This window comes from Puma concolor, chromosome D2 (genome assembly GCF_028749965.1).
Source record: "Puma concolor isolate L17-30 chromosome D2, mPumCon1.1.hap2, whole genome shotgun sequence".
Taxonomy (NCBI): domain Eukaryota; kingdom Metazoa; phylum Chordata; class Mammalia; order Carnivora; family Felidae; genus Puma; species Puma concolor.
Window position 1 is genome coordinate 70920340 of NC_141677.1, and position 22112 is coordinate 70942451.

A 22112-nucleotide genomic window follows, 5' to 3' on the forward strand; every position below is an offset into this window, starting at 1 on the left:
TAGTATTTCTTACAAGGCAAGTCTGCTAAGAAAAAAACTTGCTCATTCTCTGTTTATCTATAAATATCTTTTTGTCACCTTCATTTGGGATGGATAGGATTGCTGGGTATAGAATCCTTGGTAGACGGGTTACCCCCACCCCACCCTTCTTACCACTTTGACGTTATGGTTCCATTGTCTTCTCCCTCCACTGTTTCTATTTTTTTTTTAATTTGTTTAATGTTTATTTATTATTGAGAGACAGCGAGAGACAGAGCATGAGCATCAGAGGGGCAGAGAGAGGGGGAGACACAGAATCAGAAGCAGGCTCCAGCCTCTGAGCAAGCTGTCAGCACAGAGCCTGACGTGGGGCTCGAACCCACAAACCACAAGATCATGACCTGAACCAAAGTTGGACACTTAACCAACTGAGCCACCCAGGCACCCCATCCCTCCATGTTTCTGATGAGAAGTCAGCTACCAGTCGTGCTGTCTGTTGTTTGCCCTGTACATAATGAGTTATTTTTGCTTTGCTGCTTTCAAGCTTTTCTCTTTAAGCCTTTACTTATTTAAATATATTTTTCTGCCACTTTCTCGCTTCCTCCTCCTGGGACTCCCATTTCACATGTGTTAATATATGTTTATCACTGTGCCACACACGTCTTTGAGGCCCTGCTCATTGTTCTTTGATCTTTTTCCTTTCTCACCTGCAGACTGGATGATTTCTATTGACAAATGTTCAAATTCACTGATTCCTGTTCGTGTAATTTATGTCTTTTTCAACTCTAGAACTTTTGTATAGTTCTTCTTTCTCTGTTGAGATTCCCTATTTGTTGAAGCATTGTCATCATCATTTCTGTTAATTCTTTAAACAGTCTCTTTAATTCTTTGAATGTTTATAATAGCTGCTTTGAAGTCTTTGTCTGCTAAATCCAACATCAGAGGCACTCACAATCCATTTGTATTGACTGCTTTTAGTCTCCTAAATGTAGATCACCTGTTTTTTTTTTCTTTTTTCATCGTGTCATAATTTTCTGTTGAAAACTAAACGTTTTGGAGAGTATGCTGTAACAACTCTGAGTTCTGATATTTTTAAATAGCTCACCTGAACGTAGTCTACAGGATTCATCTCCCCTGCAGTCTGCTCATTTGTTCTCTTTTTTGTTTGTTTTTTTATTTCTTATTTTTATTTTATGAGCCTGGCTTTCCTAGGGGTTGCCCCTTTATGTGCACAGCTTAGTGGCCAGCCAATGACCGGGAAGGGGTTGTGCTCAAAAACCTCAAAGTCATGAGTCTTCTTCCGTCCTCTGCCGAGCGATCTATATGGGGGTTGAGGAAAACATGCAAAGAGGCTGCACTTTGAGTCAGTCACTCAAGGCTGCCGTGACTTTGACTTTGTTCTGGGGTCTCTCCGATCTCCCCAACACGTGCACATACTTTGCTGATCGACAGGAGATGCGCAGAGAGCTTATCTGGCACCTTCTGGCTGTCTCATTTCCAGGATCTCTCTGTCACATTTTTGGTTGATCTGTCACTCAGCAAACCAAAACTGTGACCTCAAGCTAGCGGAACTCTGGGTTTTCCCTTGTGTAGTTCCCTATCAGGTTTGCTACTTTTTCTGTCGGTGCCACTGGGCATGGCTTTTGCCTTCTGCTCCAGGCCAAGTCCGCTTTGTCTGGCAGCCCCACCCTGGCAAAGACATCATTCTAGCCAGCTGAGCTAGGGGAAGCGGTGAGGATGTTCTTACACAAAGTTCTCCCAGCTTTCTATGAATAAACACTTCTCAATTTCTTTTTTGCCTTTGCTCATTATCCAGAGCACTGAGAGGATTGTTTTAACAATTGTCCAGTTTTATACTTGTTCAGGGAGAGTGAACTTACCGACCTCTTCACTCATTGCTGGCAGTCCCCCAGTAGAAAGGAGTTTTGCTACTCTCTATTAAAGTGCGTGTTTGGGGGCGCCAGCCTGGCTCTGTCAGTGGATGTGACTCTTGATTTCGGGGTTGTGAGTTCGAGCCCCACACTGGGTGTGGAGTTTACTTAAAAAGAAGGGGTGCCTGGGTGGCTCATTTGGTTAAGCGTCCAACTTCAGCTCAGGTCATGATCTCACAGTTCATGAGTTGCAGCCCCATAGCGGGCTGTCTTCTGTCAGCACAGAGCCCACTTCAGATCCTCTGTCTCCTGTCTCTGCCCCGCCCCTGCTTGTGCACTCTCTCTCTCTCTCTCTCTCAAAAATAAACAAACATTTAAAAAATAATAAAAAATAAAAATACAATAAAATACTTTAAAAAAAAGATCTTTAAAAACCTAAGTACATAAAATAAAATGTGTATTTGTGTAAAGTCTGCAGGATGTGATTGTAACGAAAGACCTCATCCTTTTGTTCGTTCCACCCTCTAGAGTTTGACCCCCAAGTCTTCTCTGCGTGGGCTTACGCCCGCTGAAATTCAAGGCAGCCTTTTTGCCCATGAACTGACCCAAAGGCAACAGGTGGGACCTGTTTTCGACAGAACTGTTGAAGAAAAATGGGCTAGTTGTCAGCTTGTTTCACTTTCATTTAATCTCTGTCATCTGGGAATACAATATAGATAGTATCAGGCCCAACAAAAGGTACATCCTGATATTACTTTCAGTTTTTTGTCTAGACAGAGAAGACGAAGCACTTGAATATCAGAAATGCCTACCACGAAAAATAAGAAAGACGGGCTCAGTGGAAGGCCAGAGGGGGGTACCTCTGCTTGTTCACTTTTTCTCTATTCTCTTTTTTTTTTTTTTTTTTAAAGAAAAAAGTTTAAACCCCACCACCCACTCATCAGGTGATTGGAGACCATAGTTGTAAAAATGTGCTGCAGGCAGAAGTTCTGAAAAATCCCAGAAAGTGTTGAAAACATCTCTAAACAAGGTATTTTTCTCCTGCACCTTTCTTGCTAAAGGTCCCAATTGCTGCCAAGAAAACCAGTGAGAACGTTAGCTGCCAAATAAAAAATTTATGACAGTGTTTGGCAAAGGACTATCTCGCTGCTTGTTTTATACATTTCCACAAGGCACTTGAAGGCAAGCCGCTTTTTTCCTTCCCCTCCCATCCCCCCGCCCACACTTTGGGTACAGATACCTTCCCGATCACGGTTCTCGGTCTGTTTTCTAATAAAAGAGCAAACTCCTATAAAGTAGGATTAAACAATGTAACTTTTTCCCTCTTCAGGAACCTCTGAAAATGTGAGGAAAAATGTTTTCAAATACGTGTTGCATACAAGGGAGGGAGACATGCTGGGTCTGCTGGTTTAGAACAGACACATTTAGGGTCGCCCGGGGGACTCGGCCGGTTGAGCGTCCGGCTTCGGCTCAGGTCACGATCTGGCGGTTCACGGGTTCGAGCTCCGCGTCGGGCTCTGTGCTGACAGCTCGGAGCCTGGAACCTGCTTCGAATTCTGTGTCTCCTTCTCTCTTTGCCTCTCCCCTGCTCCTGCTCTGTCTCTGTCTCTCAAAAATAAATGTTAAAAAAAAAAAAAAAGTTTGGAATCGACACATTTATAGGAAAATGAGCAAACACCTTTCAGTTAATGACTTTAGACTCTTAGTGGCAGAGGGAAGCTTAGAATTCCCTCAGTTCTTATGCACTTGCACACCCCCAACACTTTGCGGAGAAGGAAATGGGGGCCCAGAAGGGGACTGTGTTCTCCCTAAGGTCACACAGCCAAGCTCCCCGGGGATGGAGCCTGGCTCTCACCCGGGTACCATGCTTCACCCACAGCCCAGCACGGATTCTGTTGGCTGGGGATTTTCACACACGTGCACTTACAGCATATTTTACGAGCCTCAGAACTCAAAGCCGTTCTGCTTTATGAAAACTAAAACATCTCCTTCCCTAAAATTCTTTTAAAACTCTAACACATGAAAGCTGAGTCCAGACAAGGGCAGTGATGCTACCACAGTGGCATTGCCCGCCCATATCAGCGAAGCCTCCTGGCTCGATCATTAAGTGTTTACGTGAACCTTTAAAAGGGGCGGGGGGGGGGGGGGGGGGCGCCTATATCTAGGGGAAAAAAAAGGTCTTCTTAAACCAAGTTGGGACGTTGCGAGTACTAAGCACATAGGCTGGTGAACACCCCGAAATATTTTGCCTGCCTGTCTGAGAAAGCAAAATTATCAGCCGCAGTCTTTTCAAAACAGTTATCAGGTTATGCCTTGGGTTGTTAATTAGCGCCGTTTAGCACACATCCCGTCCATCTAACTCATCCCAAAGCGTTGCTGCACCCTTGTTCCTGGGCCCCAGGCCGCTCCTGCCTGTAGAGGCGGCCACGGTCCCTGTCACACGCGAGAAAGCCCAGGGCCGGGGCTGCGGCTGCCTTTTGCTGCGGCTGCGTGAAGGAAGCGAGCGTTATTTGATATAAAGTACTGCGGACAGACCAGGAGTAAGCGGATTATTTCAGACAGTGTTAGGAGGTAACTGGAGGAAGATTAGCTCGACACGAGGCAGCTATCATAAGCAAATTAGAAAACCTCCCCAATTAGTACAAGAAACCCAGATTTGTGCTGTTTGTGATCTTCTGCTGAAAGGCAAAGTGTCGATGTTATGGGCTCCAGTCTTGATTCAAGTTGAAATGTTGGCATTTCCTATCAGGGCATGTTAGCATCTGAGGCTGTGTACTGGCCTAATAAATGAAGTAAATCCCTGCTCTCCTCCACTGCCAAGCAGTCCTCATTCTGACGTTCTGTACGTTGGGTAATGTTTTATTTGGCCCTGGAATAATCTCCAGGGCATATTATAATATTTCTATACTGGGAATATTCAACATGACTCCCAGTGTCCCACACTTGATCTTTCTTTTGTTTGTTTGTCTTAGGGAACATGGATCATGCTGAAGTCATAAAAATGGAGCGTGCAAAATGCCAGATGCTACAAATGCAATTAGATACTTAAAAATAGCTTCCTTGGTGGCACTGCTTGAAATCTGAACCAGGCCTTGTTTTTCCAAACGGGGCGACACCTTTCTGCTAAGCTGTTGCTTGTGTCTTAGACCAGAGGCCCGGGTCCCCTTCAGAGCACCACGCAGATGATCAGGTCATTCTAGAAATCAGACCAGGCACTACTGTCCTGTCAACATCATGGCAGTCCCCGGCAGGTTTTCTTGTTCTCAGAGTGCACTGTGTTGTCTCTTGTTTCTTGACCTCTGATGATTCGCAGTCAAGTTGCATGTGGCAGAAACCCTCAAGAGAACCGAGCCCGACTTGGGTAAAGAAAACGAGGTGTCTACCCTCCTCATTTTAAGATTTGAAATGCATTCCAAAGAAACTTTTATTTCACCAGAATTCAAACAACCACAAAGCTCAGAATTTATTTTGCAATCGTATCCAAGGAAGAAGGTGATGTTTTTGTGTATGTATGCAGGGACTGAGTCTGATTGTAAAAATAAGCACATAATTCGTTACAGAAACTAATTTGGAAAATGTGAGATTTTTTTTTTTTTTAATCTCCATGATCCCAACACTTAGCCGCAATCATTACTTTAAGCTTATGTGTGTATTTTTCTTTTTGCAAAATCGGGGTCATAGTATACATACTACTTAACAACCTTTGCTTTTTAGCTAATATATAATGGGCAAGAAAATTGGTGGTCTTTATGCTGAGTACAATAGTTCAAGATCCTCTGACACCTTCTGAATCATCAAGAACAAATTTGTTCAATGTAGTTTTAGTATTAATTGTATTCTAGTATTTTTTTTCTGTTTTTTAATGTTTATTTATTTTTGAGAGAGAGAGAGAGAGAGAGCATGAGCAGGGGGAGGGCCAGAGAGAGAGAGAGGCAGACACAGAATCCAAAGCAGGCCCCAGGCTCCAAGCTGTCAGCACAGAGCCCAACGCGGGGCTGGAACCCACGAGCTGTGAGATCGTGACCTGAGCCGAAGTCAGATGCTTAACCGACTGAGCCACCCAGGCGCCCCAGCGTACTTTTTCTTTGAGAATTATCAGTATCCGAATAACATTTGTGGCCAGTCTCAATTCACTGGTGTTACATGAAATATTATCATATCACCATATTCCTTTGAGCAAAACTTTGCATTTTCTGTTTTTACATGCATGATCTAATTTGAACATCACAAGAACCTATAAGGTAGGGGAAAAAAAGAACAGATGTTGTTATCCCTGATTTTATTCATAAATGCAAAATGAGCCAGAATGTAGATGCAACATAATGCCAGAGATTGCTCCTCACACCATGCATGGTACATGGTCTTTGAAATCAGACCTGATATTAAATACCAACTTTGCCACTGACTTGCTGTGTGATCGTGGGCAAATTAACCTCCCTAAAGGGGCGCCCGGGTGGCTCAGTCGGTTAAGGGTCTGACTTCGGCACATTCCATGATCTTGCGGTTTGTGAGTTCAAGCCCCGCGTCGAGCTCTGTGCTGACCGCTCGGGGCCTGGAGCCTGCTTCAGATTCTGTGTCTCCCCCTCTCTCTGCCCTCCCCTGCTTATACTCTGTCTCTCTCTGTCTCTCAATGATAAATAAACATTAAAAAAAAATTTTTTTTTGGCGGCTGGGTGTGTGGCTCAGTCCGTTAAGCATCTGGCTTCAGCTCAGGTCATGATCTCATGGTCCATGAGTTCAAGCCCCACGTCGGGCTCTGTGCTGACAGCTCAGAGCCTGGAGCCTGCTTCAGATTCTGTGTCTCCCTCTCTCTCTGCCTCTCCCCTGCTCACGCTCTGTCTCTCTCTGTCTCAAAAATAAATAATAAAAACATTTAAAAAAATTTTTTTAATTAACCTCTCTAAGCCTCAGTTTCCTCTAGAAAACGACAACATTGACACCTTTGTCATAGATCTCCTATGAGATTTAAAAGAATTTGTGTAAAGTACTTAAAATACCATAAGGCACAAAAAAAGATAAAAAATAAACTTTACCATTATTTTTCTTTTTCTCACACGTTCCCTCTCTTGTAACATTGTGAATAAATTATGTTTCCTTTTTCAATTTACTCAATTCTTAGGTGAGTGGTATTTTAAATAATAATTATATACATAATAATCAACAGTTGGAGAAAATGTACAATTACCTAAAGATAGAAAAACACCTACCACCCACATACAAACACTGGTAACGCTTAGCTACGTTTCCTTCCAGTCTTTTTTTCCCCCCTGCACAAAGGCTTGCCATTTGTCTTTGGCCATATCAACTAGTATCACAAACTAATGAAATATAGGAGGTAGTTAAGGCATGTGTTTCCGAGAAAGTGTTCTGCATGCCACCCCACACTGCTCATTTCCAGAATATAAAAGAGGTGCCCCCTTTGGAAGCCTACTTCCATTGGCAAGAAGCCAAACTCGGGGGTCATGGCGGAGGTACAATGAGGTTGTCTCAAGAACCCGATGTATCTGAATGCGCTCGGTCCCTAGCCCACTGATCCTGTAGCCTGGGAGAAAATTGTGTAAAACCCAGCCCACCTGTTCATAAGACCAGTTTGTCTGCATAAAAAGAGGGTCTGACAAGGCTGCAGCTGAGGTTACCATCTGTCAGGCCTGAAGTCAACCATGTTGTCACCCAAGGCATGGGCAGCTCAGAATTACTGCTCTCGAGTATCTTCAACCACTGGGAAGAAAAGCTTCTCCTAGACTCTTAAAAGGTGTTCTGTTCAGGCCGAAAGGAGAATTCCTGCAGCCAAGCATCTCCTGTCAGCTAATTTGATAGTTCTCTATCAAGTAAACCATTAGTGAATACATTGATTCTTTTTTTTTTTCCTTTTTTTTTTTTTTTTTTCAGCTCTGCCTTAGCTATTCCCAAGATTTCTCTGAACCAGTTGGGCAAAATTGATTTTTATTAGTTCCACTGGCCTTGTGGAAAATTATCTCATGAACTGGTTTTTATAAGAAGACTCAAAGCAGAGCACAGGGTAAAAAATAAGCCTATAGCAGTCAAAACTGTTGTCTGAAATGTCTTCAGACTGGAAGGCTGAATTTATTGCACAAAACAAGTACCAGCAAGGCAGAGGTGTGCAGTCCTGCTCGTTATCACCGGAAAGGGGAACCAAAAAGCCGAGTAAAAAATTAAATTTTAATAATGCCAGTGATATTTTCTAAATCTTTCCTGACAGAAAGATTCTCATTATTTTTATCTGTCTCCGAGTAGGTTCTTTTAGTTGCCATCTCAGAAATGGCCTCAGCTATGATTGTTTTCTGGGCTTGAAAGCATCTGAAAAACCAAATATATACAGAGAGAAATATGCGTTAGATTGTTCAAGGAAGAGCCGTGACCGTGGTAACATTTCGGCTCGTGTGTTTGCAGCCAACATTCGCTGGGAACGCCTTCGGGTTTCACAAAAGAGGTCCATGTTGTTAAGACAATTGAGGTAAATCCCAGAACAAAAGGGACCCGCGATCCACTGCACTTGGCTAAGGAGAAACCCAGGGGCCCCCAGTCCCAAGTTGGTTTGTTCTGGGAATCTCCCCGTGCTCGCCACGAAAGGAGATTCAAGGGAAAAATGGAAAAATCCTATTGTTTTCGTAAACGTGCGAACTCGCCTTCCAAGTATCACATGCTATAGAATTGTTTGGGGCTAAGAGGAAAAATCAAGCCAGAGTCATTAAAGTAGCCAACCCACGAGGATGTGAATTCCTTTCGTTGCCTTCGTTCTTTGGTGCCTATGTGTAAACCTGTCTTGGTCCCAAAAGGATTTATAGCAAATTACCTAAATATATACAATAGATTTTCTCTATATAAAATGAAGCCAGGAGTGAGGTTAGCACACACACTTGGAACAGCCTATACATTTGTGAGAGGTGGGCCACAAATCTATCTCTAGGCATTCTGGCAGCCAAGTTGAAGAGGAAGATGGTTTCAGTTACATGAGTCAATATCCATAAGATAAAAACATGGCTCTTTCCCCTACCCCGACGAGAAAGAACACCTTCCCATGGGACCTCATTGCAGGGACACACGCTGTGCAGGGTAATAAACAACATGTTCAAGAGCATCCTTACAGGAAATATGAGCTCCACAGGGCTGTTTCTTACTGTTCCTCTGTGCATGCCAGCGGCATCGCGCCAAGAAACAGGTGAGAGCGCATGTGCGAACCTAAACACCACCATCCAGATGGCCCCCCCGGGGGCTCTGCTGCTCCAGAGAGAGACCCTAGTGTCTCCAGGAGAGATGGACCCCCTCCATGAAGCTCCTCGATCAACCCCGTATCTCTCCGCTGGACTTCTGACAGAGGTTCGGCAGGGAACTTTGAGGTTGTTCCCTCTGGCAAGGACCTGGGTGGCACCGCCTTATATTGGTAATTAGGCGCCTTCGTGTTGTCTGGTAGCCAGTTAAAGGGTGGATTCCACCATCCACTTTTGAAAATTAAGGCCAAGGAGCTTGAGGGCAGTCCCTCCAAAGGATGACAGGGAAAAAAAGTGGCTCCCCCTTTGTAACATTCAGGCTGCTTTTTGGCTCAGTTCTTTAAAGATCCCTCCTAAGTAAGGGTTGGTTTTTCTCTGCGTTGCAGCTAAATAAAGAACCTGAGAATATGTTCGAAGGCCACTCTACTCCTCAGCAATTTATGTTCTATCTTTTTATCAAGTCCAAAGGCATAGTCCTCAGCATCAGGAGTGCTTGGGTCACATGTATTTACCACTATTTTAGAGATGGGGAAACTGAGGCACATTTACTTGTTTTTCACAAGATCACTCGGTAGACTGCGAGTCCCTCTTTGCCACTTACCCTCCAATAGAAACCGCTTGGTTTCCCATCCCAGGCCTACTGGCTTATAAGATGTTGCACGTAAGAGGCACACCATCCTCCATGAGAATCACCAGCTGGGCTCTTCCGTGCATTCTGCAGGCTGTGAAGGTCAAGGGGGCTGCAGATGTGGGGTCCGGCCGACCTCTGCCTGTGCTTTTCATCACCTTGTGAGAGGTCCGCAAGGCACACACAAGCTGGTTTGTGGCTTCTGTTGACCTCTCGCTGGCCTTCGACCCGGTAGTTAGGAATCGGTTATGGGCTAAGCTGGATACACTCAGTGTAGACCCTGGTTATTGATGCTTCTCTCGAGGTTGAACTTCACACTTCTGCAGGGTCAGGAGGGCCTCCAAGGGAATCCCCAGTACAGTAGTAGGGCAAGATGCTCTCACCCACCCACCCCCTTCCTTTTCATTTGTTCCTTAATAACCAGTCAGAGGTCACAGACTGAACACCCACAGGCCCGCTCTGCCCCACAGACAGATGTGCTTTGTTTGGCCACTCGGTGCTTTGGAAAACTTTTACTTGGTTGCCAATGTTTAAAACTTGGAGGTTTCACAGAAAGAACACAATTTCTGGCTTCTGTTGGCAAATCAGAAGATCCAGCTGTGCGAAGCCCACTTTGAGCCCCGTGGCAAGCAGGAGCAGCACGCCCCCCCCTCCCCCCACCCCGCCAGTCTAGAAAACGGTCAGGCACTCCGGGTTCTCCCAGTCCCCACTCCTGATGCCCTTGGACTGGATAGAATAACAGTTAGAATAACACGTGTTGTCAGCCAGCAGGTGACGTGGCTTCACCTGGCACAGACCTGGAGATCCTGCGATCTGATCATCACCCCACCCCAGCCTCCTCCCCCACAAAGAGCTATGAGTCAACCATCCTGCTGATGGTTAAGCCTTCAGAGGAGGCCTTCTTAACCTGGAGTTTCCCTGCTCTAAAATGATTAATGCTGCTCTGGGGTATGTAAAAATCAGCGTAAGGGAAAAGATTATGAAGGACATGTCATAAGTTTGAGCACACGGTGCACGACTCTCTGGGGGCATCATGTGCTCTCCGGCCAGGAAAACGGAGTAGCCCAGGGATTAGCACCAGCAGGAGGTCGAATGGAATGGAATGGAATGGAATGGAATGGAATGGAATGGAATGGAATGGAATGGAATGGAGGGATCAGGGGCAGAGCAGGATGCCCGGAGCCCAAGAATGGGGTCACCTGATGGAGGCTGGAAATATAGAGGCCTGTCAGGAGCCACAGTAGAAACAGAGCTGCAGAGAAGGCAAAGAAAGGGAAGAATACCCTGGCTTCTCTCTGCCTCCCACCCCCGGTGTCCTCCCAGTGCCTCCCATTGGCTGAATGCGGCGGGAAGCCAGTCGACACAGAGTGGCATGGCGGCAGGTAGCAGCCTCTCTATGCTGCAGAGAAAAGCAATAAAGGAACGGGAAAAGGACTGAGGAGAAGCAGCCTCAGAACCGGCACCACGGGGATATGATTCAGATATCATTCAGCATGCCACAGAGCGAAATCTGGACAAGACAGAAAAGTCATAATCTAGAAATTGTAACCACATCCCTCAAGAGTTGACAGAGATGCAGGTAGCTGATAAACCACTGCCAAAATGTTCCTTCCTCCTGACATCCAGAAAGAAAAAAGGTGTAAATCCATCACAATTAGGAGATAAGTATCTAACATCATATCTTGCAGAGAAATAATGTTAGAGCTCATCACAAAAGCCGAGGCAGCTGCGTCTCCACCAATGCAATCTCAACCAGCCATGTTTCCAAAGAGGCATCTCGGCTGCCAGGGGGTGTCCCCAGGGAAACTATAACAGAGCCGGAAGAGGCAGCCTCCACCTTCCTGGGTAACTTAGTAGCTGCTGAAGATGGGGCTACCGGGAGCGTGGCTCAAGCCTGGACCCACCGAGGCAAGCTAATCAGGGTCAGCAGCAGGATGCGCCCTGCAGGAATTGGAGAGAAATCTGCAGGCTTTCCAGGCCAAGGCACCTGAGGTGGGGGCGGGGGGGGGGGGGGGCGGCGGGGGGAGCTGTCTACTGGAGGGGGAGCAACCAAACAGGAAAGAGGTACAGGGCACATTGTGGGGAAATCTGTGAGTCCTAATAGAGCAGAATAATAATAATTCTTATACTTACATACTGAGCAGTTACTATTACCAAGTGCTGACCTAAGACCTTCATGTGGAATTAACTTATTTATTAATGTAATTCATTGAGGTACTGCTATTACTGGCCATTTATTTATTTGTTTATTTGAGAGAGAGAGAGCACGAGTGGGGGAGAGAGGCAGAGGGAGAGAGAAAGAGAAAGAATCTTAAGCAGGGCTCAAACCCATGACCCTGGGATCTTGACCTGAGCTGAAATCACCCCCGTTCCATTTTTTTTCTAATGAGGAAACCGAAGCAGTGGTTCTTTGGAACTTCCAGATTCCTTGCGTTGGTGCTTTTGTTTCTCTTTTTCAGTAGAGGACCAAAGGAGGATTGTCCACATTCTGTGCTGCCAGGAGAGAGTAGTTTCCAGAGAGAGAGTACATTCCCAATGTCCAGGCGGGGACACTGGGAAGAACACTGCCATCTACTATCACCATCACACCATAAAATAAGAACATTTTCACCTTCTCACGCAAACGTGGCAAAAGGACTTAACCTCCGAGAAATAATGAAGCAACTTGCACAGCTGGTGTGTGTGGCAGATCCTGGGTTCGAATCCGGGCAGTTTGGCTCCAGAAATGAAAGGAGCTGATCGGCTTCTGTCCGAATGGCTTCTCTGGAGGATGGAAGGGTGGGGGGGGCCCCCCAAGCCAGGAGGAACGGCAGGTAGCCAGCTGAGCAGGGCAGTGAGGCTGCTCACAATACAGGGGCAGGACCCAGTGGGAGTGGGGAACCTCAGGGCACCCAGCAGGAGGGGGCGGGCGTCGGGGAGAAGCACCTAAACTGGGAGCTGGGAAAGGGGTCATCCTGGCCTGTCATCGTGATAGGCTGCCTTGTGCTGAGAACTTGACCACGGCTACATCTGAAGTGGGCCTTGGCTTCTCCCTGGGTAGGCCTGAGCCACCAAATCTGGGTTGTCATAAGTCAGGATCATTGTGACATTAAATGACATCACACATGCAATAGACATCCAAGACCACAAAAGGACACCCTGCCTTTTTAAGAGTGTCTAGAACACAGTCCTGTGTGCTGCCCACACCCTGTGCCGAGAATGCTTGGGAGAGATTCCTTTATTACATTTCATGGATGAAAAGAGACTTTTAGACCTTTCCCAAGATCACACAGTGCGTCTAGCTAATTCTCTCACCTGCTTTTTTCTGTCAGGCACTCTATTCCGACAGATGCATTAGATTAAATCTTCTGCAGATCGGGCATCTTCCTAGGGTATATTCCCTCATCTGTAGGATAGGTGATGTAGACATAATAAAAAATCATGCTGTTCGAGGTCACTGGGGGACAGGCAGTTGTGAGAGGACAATTGCCATTCCCTTTTTCCCCCGAATTCAAGGAGGGATCAGGTGATCATGCATTTACCTAGAAGAGAGAGGCAGAGAGGACAACGGCCAATGTGCCCATAACTGAAGAAAACTGACGAAATATGCTACTGAATAAAAATGAACCTCATCTAGGGGTGCCTGGGCGGCTCAGTCGGTTGAGCGACCGACTTTGGCTCAGGTCATGATCTCACGGTTTGTGAGTTCCAGCCCCACGTAGGGCTCTGTGCTGACAGCTCAGAGCCTGGAGCCTGCTTTGGAATCTGTGTCTCCCTCTCTGTCTGCCCCTTCCCCACTCATGTTCTGTCTCTCTCTGTCTCAGAAATAAATAAACATTAAAAAAATTTTTGGGGGTGGCGCCTGGGTGGCTCAGCCAGTTAAGCGTCCGACTTCAGCTCAGGTCATGATCTCGCAGTCTGTGAGTTCGAGTCCCGCGTCGGGCTCTGTTCTGACAGCTCAGAGCCTGGAGCCTGTTTCAGATTCTGTGTCTCCCTCTCTCTCTGACCCTGCCCCATTCATGCTCTGTCTCTGTCTCAAAAATAAATAAACGTTAAAAAATTTAAAAAAAAAATTTTTTTTTAAATGAATATCATCTTAATCATTTACTGTGCATTTACACTGGGCACTAAGAAAAGAGTTGACTTTGGTTAATTAGCATTCTGTACTTTCAACAAAATTAACTAGCATACCCCATTATTCTGTCTATGGAGAAGCATATAAAGATGAAGATTTCAGGGGTCCCTGGGTGGCTCAGTCAGTTGGGCGTCCGACTTTGGCTCAGGCCACGATCTCACGGTTTGTGGGTTCGAGCCCCGCGTTGGGCTCTGTACTGACAGCTCAGAGCCTGGAGCCTGTTTCGGATTCTGTGTCTCCCTCTCTCTCTGCCCCTCCCCTGCTCACGCTCTGTATCTCTGTCAAGAATAAATAAACATTAAAAAAGATTAAAAAAAAAAAGATGAAGACTTCAACGACTTGCCCTTCAAACAACCAAGAAGAGTCTGGTAGAAGACGTAAGACAAACCGATTATATCAATAACCACCATAGTATTGGGGTGTCCTGCAGGGGTGGAAGATAAGATTAGGGGGGTGATTTGAGGCCTTGGCGAAAGTGGGGATGAGAATAGTCTCCATGTCACAGGATTATTGTGAAGGTTCAACAAAGTGTAGAAGAGGCTAGAACAGCACCTGGCCCAGAGTAAATGCCCAGTGAGTACGAGCTGCAGGTGTGATGTGGCTATGTCTGTGCTCAGTCCTTGATGAGGCATCGCCCCCATCACCAGGGACACCACCCCGCCGAGGCCTGAGGAAGAATCCCCAGAGAGTCCAGCTGGGTCAGATTTTCTAGCTCCGAGATTCGAAAACTTTCATGGTTCTCTGATTGGGACTTATCTTTTTATTTTTTATTTTTGGAGAGGACAGAGGATTGTCCACTTTTTATTTTGCCGAGTAAGAGAGACTAACTTCCAAGGAGAGAGTGTATTTCCAATGTCCCAATAGGGTCATCGAGGCAAAAATCTATTATCACCATCACACCGTAAAAGGAAGGGCATTTGAACTTGAACATGGGAACGGTGGACAGGACACAATCTCAAAGAAACGGGCAGTCCTTTAAATTGTGTAATCTCGTTTTTGGGGAGAAGGAGCCTTCCGTGTTACTCTTTGTTTATGGCTTCAGCTTCAGTCTGGAGTTGGGGAGCCACTGTCTTCCGTCACGCATGCACCAGGTCGTGTTTCTTGATTTTGTCGAACGGGCCCCCTTAGAAGCAGCGTGTTTGTGAAGTGCCATCGCGTGCCGTCGCCATGGTGGCCCTGGCCGCTCGGATGAGCCTGAGCATTACTGTGAAACAAGAATGGGCCTGGGGGGTCTGAAGGCCCAACTGTCCCCCAAATGGTTGACCTTGGACACGTCCCTTCACCTGTCAGGGCCACAGGGTCCTCACCTCTGTAACCAAGAGTCCTGCCCGGGGTGTGGAGACCTCCGCCAGCTCTAGCGGTCTGCAAACCTGTGAGGGTTTAAGTATATCATGCGTTTCTAGAGCATCATTATTTCATTCCTTTCAAGTTTTTTCTAAGCACTTTGATTCTATCTGAAAGCCCAGTCACCAGCAAAGCCACCCTCCAGGCCCCTTGCCATGGTGGAGTCCATATTTGAGAATGGCGGTGGCCGTGGTGCCCCAGCTGAAATTTGATGTCCACATTTGGCAACAGAGCGCAACGTAACCGCAGATTACTGATCAAAACCCGTCGGTCTTATCAGTGAGCTCTGACAGGTACTTGCTGGCTGCCTTCCCAGGCTGGGAAGGCATCCCCGAGCCAGCCAACGGGACCCCCTCCTCCCGCCTTTGATGTCCATGCGGCCACCTCAGAGAGAAGGAAGCCCTGCTGGGGAGAGAGTCGCTGTGAGGCCCAGATAGACGCCAGCCTGTGGGAACAAGAAGCTTGGCGAGCTTGAGGAGGCGGCGGCTTCCTGGACTGCTGCCTCCCTCCACCTTCCCAACCAGCCTCTGGAAGTTTCCCAGGCAACTTCTCCGACCTCTAGACAACTTTCTTCCCTCCTCTCACCTTTCCTGAAATGGCATCCTCTCTCACAGAATTATTTGCCGACCACACGCATGTAAAGGGCTTTTACCTTCCAAAGTGCCTTACCATCTTTAATGAACTAATCCCCGTCTCCCTGTGGTTGGGGGAGCCGAAGTTGCTTGGGAAGGAGCTGAAACCCACCCCAGGCAAATCCACACAACAAATTGGCCTGCACTGGCATTGCTCTAATGATGGCCTTTGTTGTCAGGTTTCTGTGATTGATTGCTCATCGTGACACCCTGAGCTCCCACAGGGCTGCGACTCTCGTGTTACCTTTTTTCTTCGGAAGGACTTGGCCAAACCGGCCATACCTGTCTGTGCGTGGCCTGAGGACCACCCTGTTCTCCAGCAGAAAAGGGCCAGCCTTCCGTAGCTTTTAGCTGTTAGACCAGGAGCGAGCAAACTGTAGTTACCCCACTGCCTGTTTTTGTATGGCCCACAGGACCAAAATCACTTTACATTGTTTCTTTTTTTTAATATCTATTTTTGGGAGAGCGCAAGTGGGAGAGGGGCAGAGAGAGGGGGACGGAGGATCCGAAGTGGGCTCTGTGCTGACAGGCTGACAGCACAGAGCCCCATGTGGGGCTCGAACTCAGGAACCACGAGATCCTGACTTGAGCTGAAGGCGGACCCTCAACCGACTGAGCCACCCAGGTGCCCCCCCCTTTACGTTTTTAAATGATTGAAAAAAATCAAAATAATTTTTTTGACGTATGAAAAGTATATGAAATTCAAACTCCCGTTTCCTAAAAGGAAGTTTTCTTTGAACACAGCTACCCTTGCCCGCTTACGTTGTCTAGGGCCGCCTTCGCGCCACAAAGGGCAAAGCTAGCACTTACAACAGAGACCGCATGGTCCACAAAGCCTGAATATTAGTGTCATGAGTTGAAGTGTGTTCTCCTCTGACCCTCTGGCCCCCCAAGTTCATGTGTCGAAGCCCTAACCCCAGGACCGTGGGACGTGACCTTATTGGGAAATAGGCTGACGTTACTGGTTAAGATGAGGCATACTACGGCAGGGTGCTCCCCTAATGCAGTAGGAATAGCGTCCTTATAAAAAGAAGAAACTCGGGCACAGATACACGCACAGGGAGACGGCCATCACCTAGACGGAGATCAGGGTGACACAGGCACCCCAAATATTGCCAGCGCACCACCAACAGCAGGGGAGAGGCGTGGAACAGATTCTCCCTCCGCCTTTGGAGGAGCCAACCTGCCAATACCTCCGTCTCTAGCTTCTAGCCTCCAGAACTGTGAGACCGAGAAATTTCTGTTGTTGAAGCCCCCAGTGTGTGGTCCTTTGTAAACTAATGCATTTGCTCCCTCGTCCCTTTACAAGAAGACAGTTGCTGATCCCTGTTGAACTAAGTAGAAATTTGGAAGTGGGGTTAAGCTACTCTGGTCCTCACTCAGGACCTAACCTAGGTGTGCCAGGGCTCAGGCACCCGTCCCTGTCTCCTGGGTTCCTCGCTGGAGTGTGCTCCTTTCTCCACCTATCAAAATGTATCCCTCCTGTGCCCTGTTCCCTCAGGGCTGCCGGATAACCCACTTCTCCTCAACTTAGGTCAGGAAGTGTGGACAATGAATGGTGGGTGATGGCTTAGTACGTTGGCCCAGAGATGACGTCTGGTTTTCCTCTTATTTTTGTTTTAATTTTTTTTAATTATTTATTTATTTATTTTTATTTGAGAGAGAGAGAGCGAGAGAGCGTGCACGCGCATGCACGAGCAGGGGAGAGGGGCAGAGGGAGCGAGGGAGAGACTCTCAGGCAGGCTCCACACTCAGGGTAGAGCCTGCCATGGAACTTGATCCCACCACCCTGGGATCACGACCTGCACCGAAATCGAGAGTCAGATGTTCAACCGACTGCGCCACCCAGGTGCCCTGGTTCTCCTCCTGTTTTAAATGTCTTATCCCAGAGGCAGGAGTCTTACGAGACAAGTCCTCTCAGGTCCCCCATCCCATGTGGCTTTGGGCAGATGCCCGCTCTGTTCATGAATGGAAATTCTCATTCTGAGATGAAAGAAACAACAGCTCCTAAAGATTAGGGGCCCCACAGCTCGGGTCAAAATTTCCAGGGAACCAGGCTGGGACTCTCCTGCCCTTAGAGGAAGACTTTGTACAGTCCCAAAGTGAATATGTGATGCAGCCTTGGAAACGTGGGTGGAGACATGGAGACCAGTCCTCAGAAAGGCCAAGCCAAGATGGCCAGGTCCATATCCTGTTCTGGATCCAAAACTCCCATGTATCTGTGTCCTGGGGTTGCCATAATGAAGTATCACAAACTGAGTGGCTTAAAACGACAGCAATTTATTCTGTCACAGTTCTAGGGGCTTGACATCTGAAATCAAGGAGTCAGCAGGGCCATGTTCCTTCTGAGGGCTCTAGAGAAGAATCCTTCCTTACCTCTTCCAGATTCTGTGGCCCCAGGCATTCCTTGGCTTATAGCCAAACCTCTTCAGTCTCTGCTACCAACCTCTCACATGGCCTTATTCCCTGCGTCTTTCTGTGTCCTGTCTTCCTATAAAAACACCAGTCACTGGATCCAGGGCCCACCCTACACCACCCTAATTTTATCTCAAGATCCTTAACAGATTACATCTGCAAAGACCCTATTTCCAACTGCGGTCACCTTCTGAGGTTCTGGGTGGACATGAATGGGGTGGGGTGGAGAGAGACACTGCACCTCAGTAAAATCAGTATGGTTGAAGTGAGAGAAGTCTCAACCAAACTTGCTGAAATCCAAAGGAAAGTGTTTGACTCCTGTGACTGGGAAGTTTCAGTGTGACTCTTCCTGCACGCAGCAGGATCCAAGGGTCCAAATAATGCTTTTAGGAATCAATCTCTTTTCCTCATCTCTGGACACTGTGTTCCTCCATGTTGGCATCTTTCAGGCAGGTTGCCATCCTGCAGGGTGATAAGAATGGCCTCTGGCTGTTCTAGGCTTCCATTGTCCCTACAATCAATCCCAGTAAAGAGAGTACCTTTTTCTTGACTTTCCAGAAAAAAAAAAAAAAAAAAATCCCCAGAGGTCTCTATCTGGCTCCGGTGACGTGCCAGTTCCTGAACAAATACTTGTGCAAGGAATAGAGAGCTGTGATTACCTGGGCCTGCCTGGGTCATATGTCTACCTGTGGAATCAGAGAATTGGGGTCAACCCTACCTGAACTCTTGGGGTGAGCCTGAGGATACTTCCCAAAGATGCAGAATACAGAAGACCCTGGATGGCCACGTATCAGGGGGGCAGAACAACCATACAACTCTAGCTCAGATGCAACCGTGTGCCCAGCTTTGAAAACGATGCTTCAAATTCAAGTTAATGTTACAGGCTGATGACAAGGAACCATATCCCCTATTCCTGTTTGCATTTCTTTCTGGTGAACGCTAACGTTGAATTTGATATCGAACTTAGAGAGCCTTTCCCTTGGCCCGTGTTTTTGAGAACTTCCCAGAGAGACACAGGTGCAGACTCCTCGGCACAGTTTACCCCATGCTCTCATGATTGCTAATCGTTCTGCTCGTTGTTCCTGTTCTGTCAGACCCCAGAGGTGGGGCATCATTATTCAGGCCCGTTGGCCAGGCAGGAAAGCCTGTGCAGGACGGGGCACTGAACCTATGGAGTGTCGGGCACTCTCCAGCTAATGAATGCAGGCTTGCAAAAGAGTTTGGACACTGCTGGCATCCTTAATGGGAGGGTGGCTAATAGCTAACTCCTAAAGCTGTGCTCATCTACGTGCAGCCCTTAGAAACCAGGAAGCACACAACATAAACCTTCAGAGGAGCCCTTGTAGGTAGAGCCTCTCCTTCATGCATTCAGCAAGCACATTTTTGAGAATGTCTGTGCCAACCTCTGTTTGAGACACTAGGAATACAAAAGACAAAGGAGAGTCAGACCCTAGAGTCTACTTTTTATTGGAGAAACCCGCGCAGAAACAGAAAATCATAAAACTGTGTGATAAGGGATGCACAGGGAAGTACAAGAGTCAGACAAGGTCACGGTCAGGAAATTCTTCATGGAAGCAGTGGGAACGACACGCTGTAGATCAAGGACTTGGTTTTGGAATCTGGGTGAATCAACCTAACGATGCCTTTAGGTCTCAAATAACAGAAGACCTAACTCAAACTAACTGGAGAAATTAAGTTAACTTTTTTCTCATCTAACCCAAAGTCCAGAGGAAGGGTCGTTTGATACAGGGTTTCACCATGTTTTCAGGACCAGGGTTCCATTTCTCTGCCATTCTTTCTACTGCGCTATCCTCCGCGGGTCAGCTTCTCGGGATGGCTCCCCTTGTGGAAACAAAACGGCTGCAGCAGATCCAGGCCTAACATCCACACCCCATATGATCCAGGTGACGCAGCATTCGAAGCCAGGCTCCTGGGACTCACTCGGTTGGAATGGCCTAAGTCACGTGGGTGCACCCCATCTCATTAAGCCATTTTTCATCGTCTTAAGACAACTCTGCTGCGAGTCCAGGGGAGTCTCCTGGGCGGTGGTGTTCCATGTGATGAGTCGGGGATCCAGGCAGGAGCAGTGCCCGCCGTCCTGTAACTCCACTCCTGAAACATACAGCCTCCTGAATGAGAACGGCAAGGGAAGAGCCAGCTGAGAGTCAAACACTGCAAGTCAGATGCCACCCCCTGGCATGGGAGTGACAGCCAGCACTTCTGCTCACATTTCGTTGACTTAACGCAAGTCACGTGGCCGCACCTAACTTCAAGGGACAGGTGAGAGCCGTCTGTGCCTAGAAGTAGAGAACAGGGTGACGCCTCCTGCGACTGGAATTTCCGGGCTTCTCAAGCAGGAGAGAGAACCGCACCACGTGCCACGCCCGCCTGCCCCCTCTCTACCCAGTCCCCTCGATCCCGCTGCCACACGCAGGAGCTTGTTTCCAGAAGGGGAGGAGACTGGCAATGGAAAGATTAGCCGCTCCCAGGGTTCCACACGGGGATCAGTATTTTCAATAGTACTTTGTGAGTTCAGCCTCAAAGTAAATGGTTAATTCATCTTGTATCAACAGCACTGTGATTCATAATGTAAACTTGGAGAATCCTTGATGTTTCGGGCCCACATTCCTTTTAATTTGGCTCTGCGTTCTTTTAAAGCCACAGTGTGCTCACTTAATAGAATGCAGCATGCAAATGCACAAGTTTTTGCCCGGAGGCAATTTAGCCTGGCTGTTTCAATGGATGTCTTCTTTCAAGTGTATATTCTTTCTTAAATTATTTACTGGGTAAACACACTTTGCATTTTCAAAAGGGAGATTAAGACAGCTTGCTGCAGACCTAGCTGAACGTAAAGCCCCCGGTTGCCCAAAGTTAGAAAGAAGTTACTTCGGGCTTCCCCAAAGTTCCTTCCCTGGCTCGCTAGCTGGGAACCCCTCTCCCGGCTTGTTTTTCTGATTCTCTGCAAACTCCCTGTTCCTTTCTGCTTTGCCTACAGCAATACCTGCCAGCCGCCCCTGGCTGTGACTGTACTCCAGGCTTCCTCACAGATGGGGCCCGCCAATGCCAGCCTTTGTTTCCCCTGCTCTGGGCTGCCTGGTTCCTATCCATTCACGGGCCCCAGCAGCTCCCTTTTCTGGTCCTTAGAGGCACCATATCAACCTATAACACCTTTGAGGTCCAAAGCTGGGTTGCTAGCCTGAGTCAAGCTTACTTCCAACTCTTGTCTGCTCCAACTCTTCCCCCACCCCCCCCTTCTACACGCTTTGTCCTAAAGATCTGCCAGCCCTTGGTTTGAAAGCAAGTGCTCTCTCCTGCGCACATCCTCCACCGCCCGCCTCCGTTCCGCGAGGACCGTTCCTTCTCTTAGCTTCAGGGAGAAGACCCAGCAGCGCTCGGAGAAGGCATATGGCATGAAGTTGCCTCTTTGGGGGGGTTTGCTTCAACTTGTAACTTCAGCCTTTTCTGTGCGGACTCCCTGCGTTTTTCCTGCAAATTGAGTTTGCGCAGGTTTCTCCTCCGTTCACCCTTGAATGGACCCATTACAATTACAGGAGCTGTGTTCTTTGATGATCATCCTTCGGGTGGGTCTCTTTTGAGTGCGGTGTGCCAGCAACTGTCCTGTGTGTGCTGGGGCTGTAGAGGAGACGGCTCCGGGCTCCGGACACACCAAGGAGTGAGTGGACAGTTCGGTCTTTCTGAATGTCTGTGACCCCAGCAGAGAGGTCAGGCTCTCCTGGGATCGGTTATGTGCTGAGTGAATTAAACATATAAGCTGTGAAGAATGACTGTGGGGGAATCACACCCCTGTTGGCCTTGAGATGAGGGAAGCCCAATTTGGAAGGCCAGGGAAGAGCTGAGGATTCAGGGATTCCTGTGTATTCATTTTGCTAACCATGCTTC

The 22112-nt window shown here is 47.5% G+C and overlaps 1 protein-coding gene across 5 annotated transcripts in view; it reads left to right on the forward strand.

The window, feature by feature from the left end:
- The window catches only part of VTI1A (vesicle transport through interaction with t-SNAREs 1A), a 349036-nt gene that overhangs the window by 321446 nt on the left and 5478 nt on the right, over window positions 1-22112 (forward strand). Inside the window, exon 9 of one of the 5 annotated variants that reach the window (XM_086680875.1) lies at window positions 4823-6957. The exons of the other annotated variants lie outside the window; for them this stretch is intronic. Coding sequence (XP_086537001.1) covers window positions 4823-4841 — 19 coding nt within the window. The 3' untranslated portion in view covers window positions 4842-6957. Of the gene's footprint in view, window positions 1-4822; window positions 6958-22112 lie in introns of those variants that run through there. 5 annotated transcript variants of the gene reach the window in all.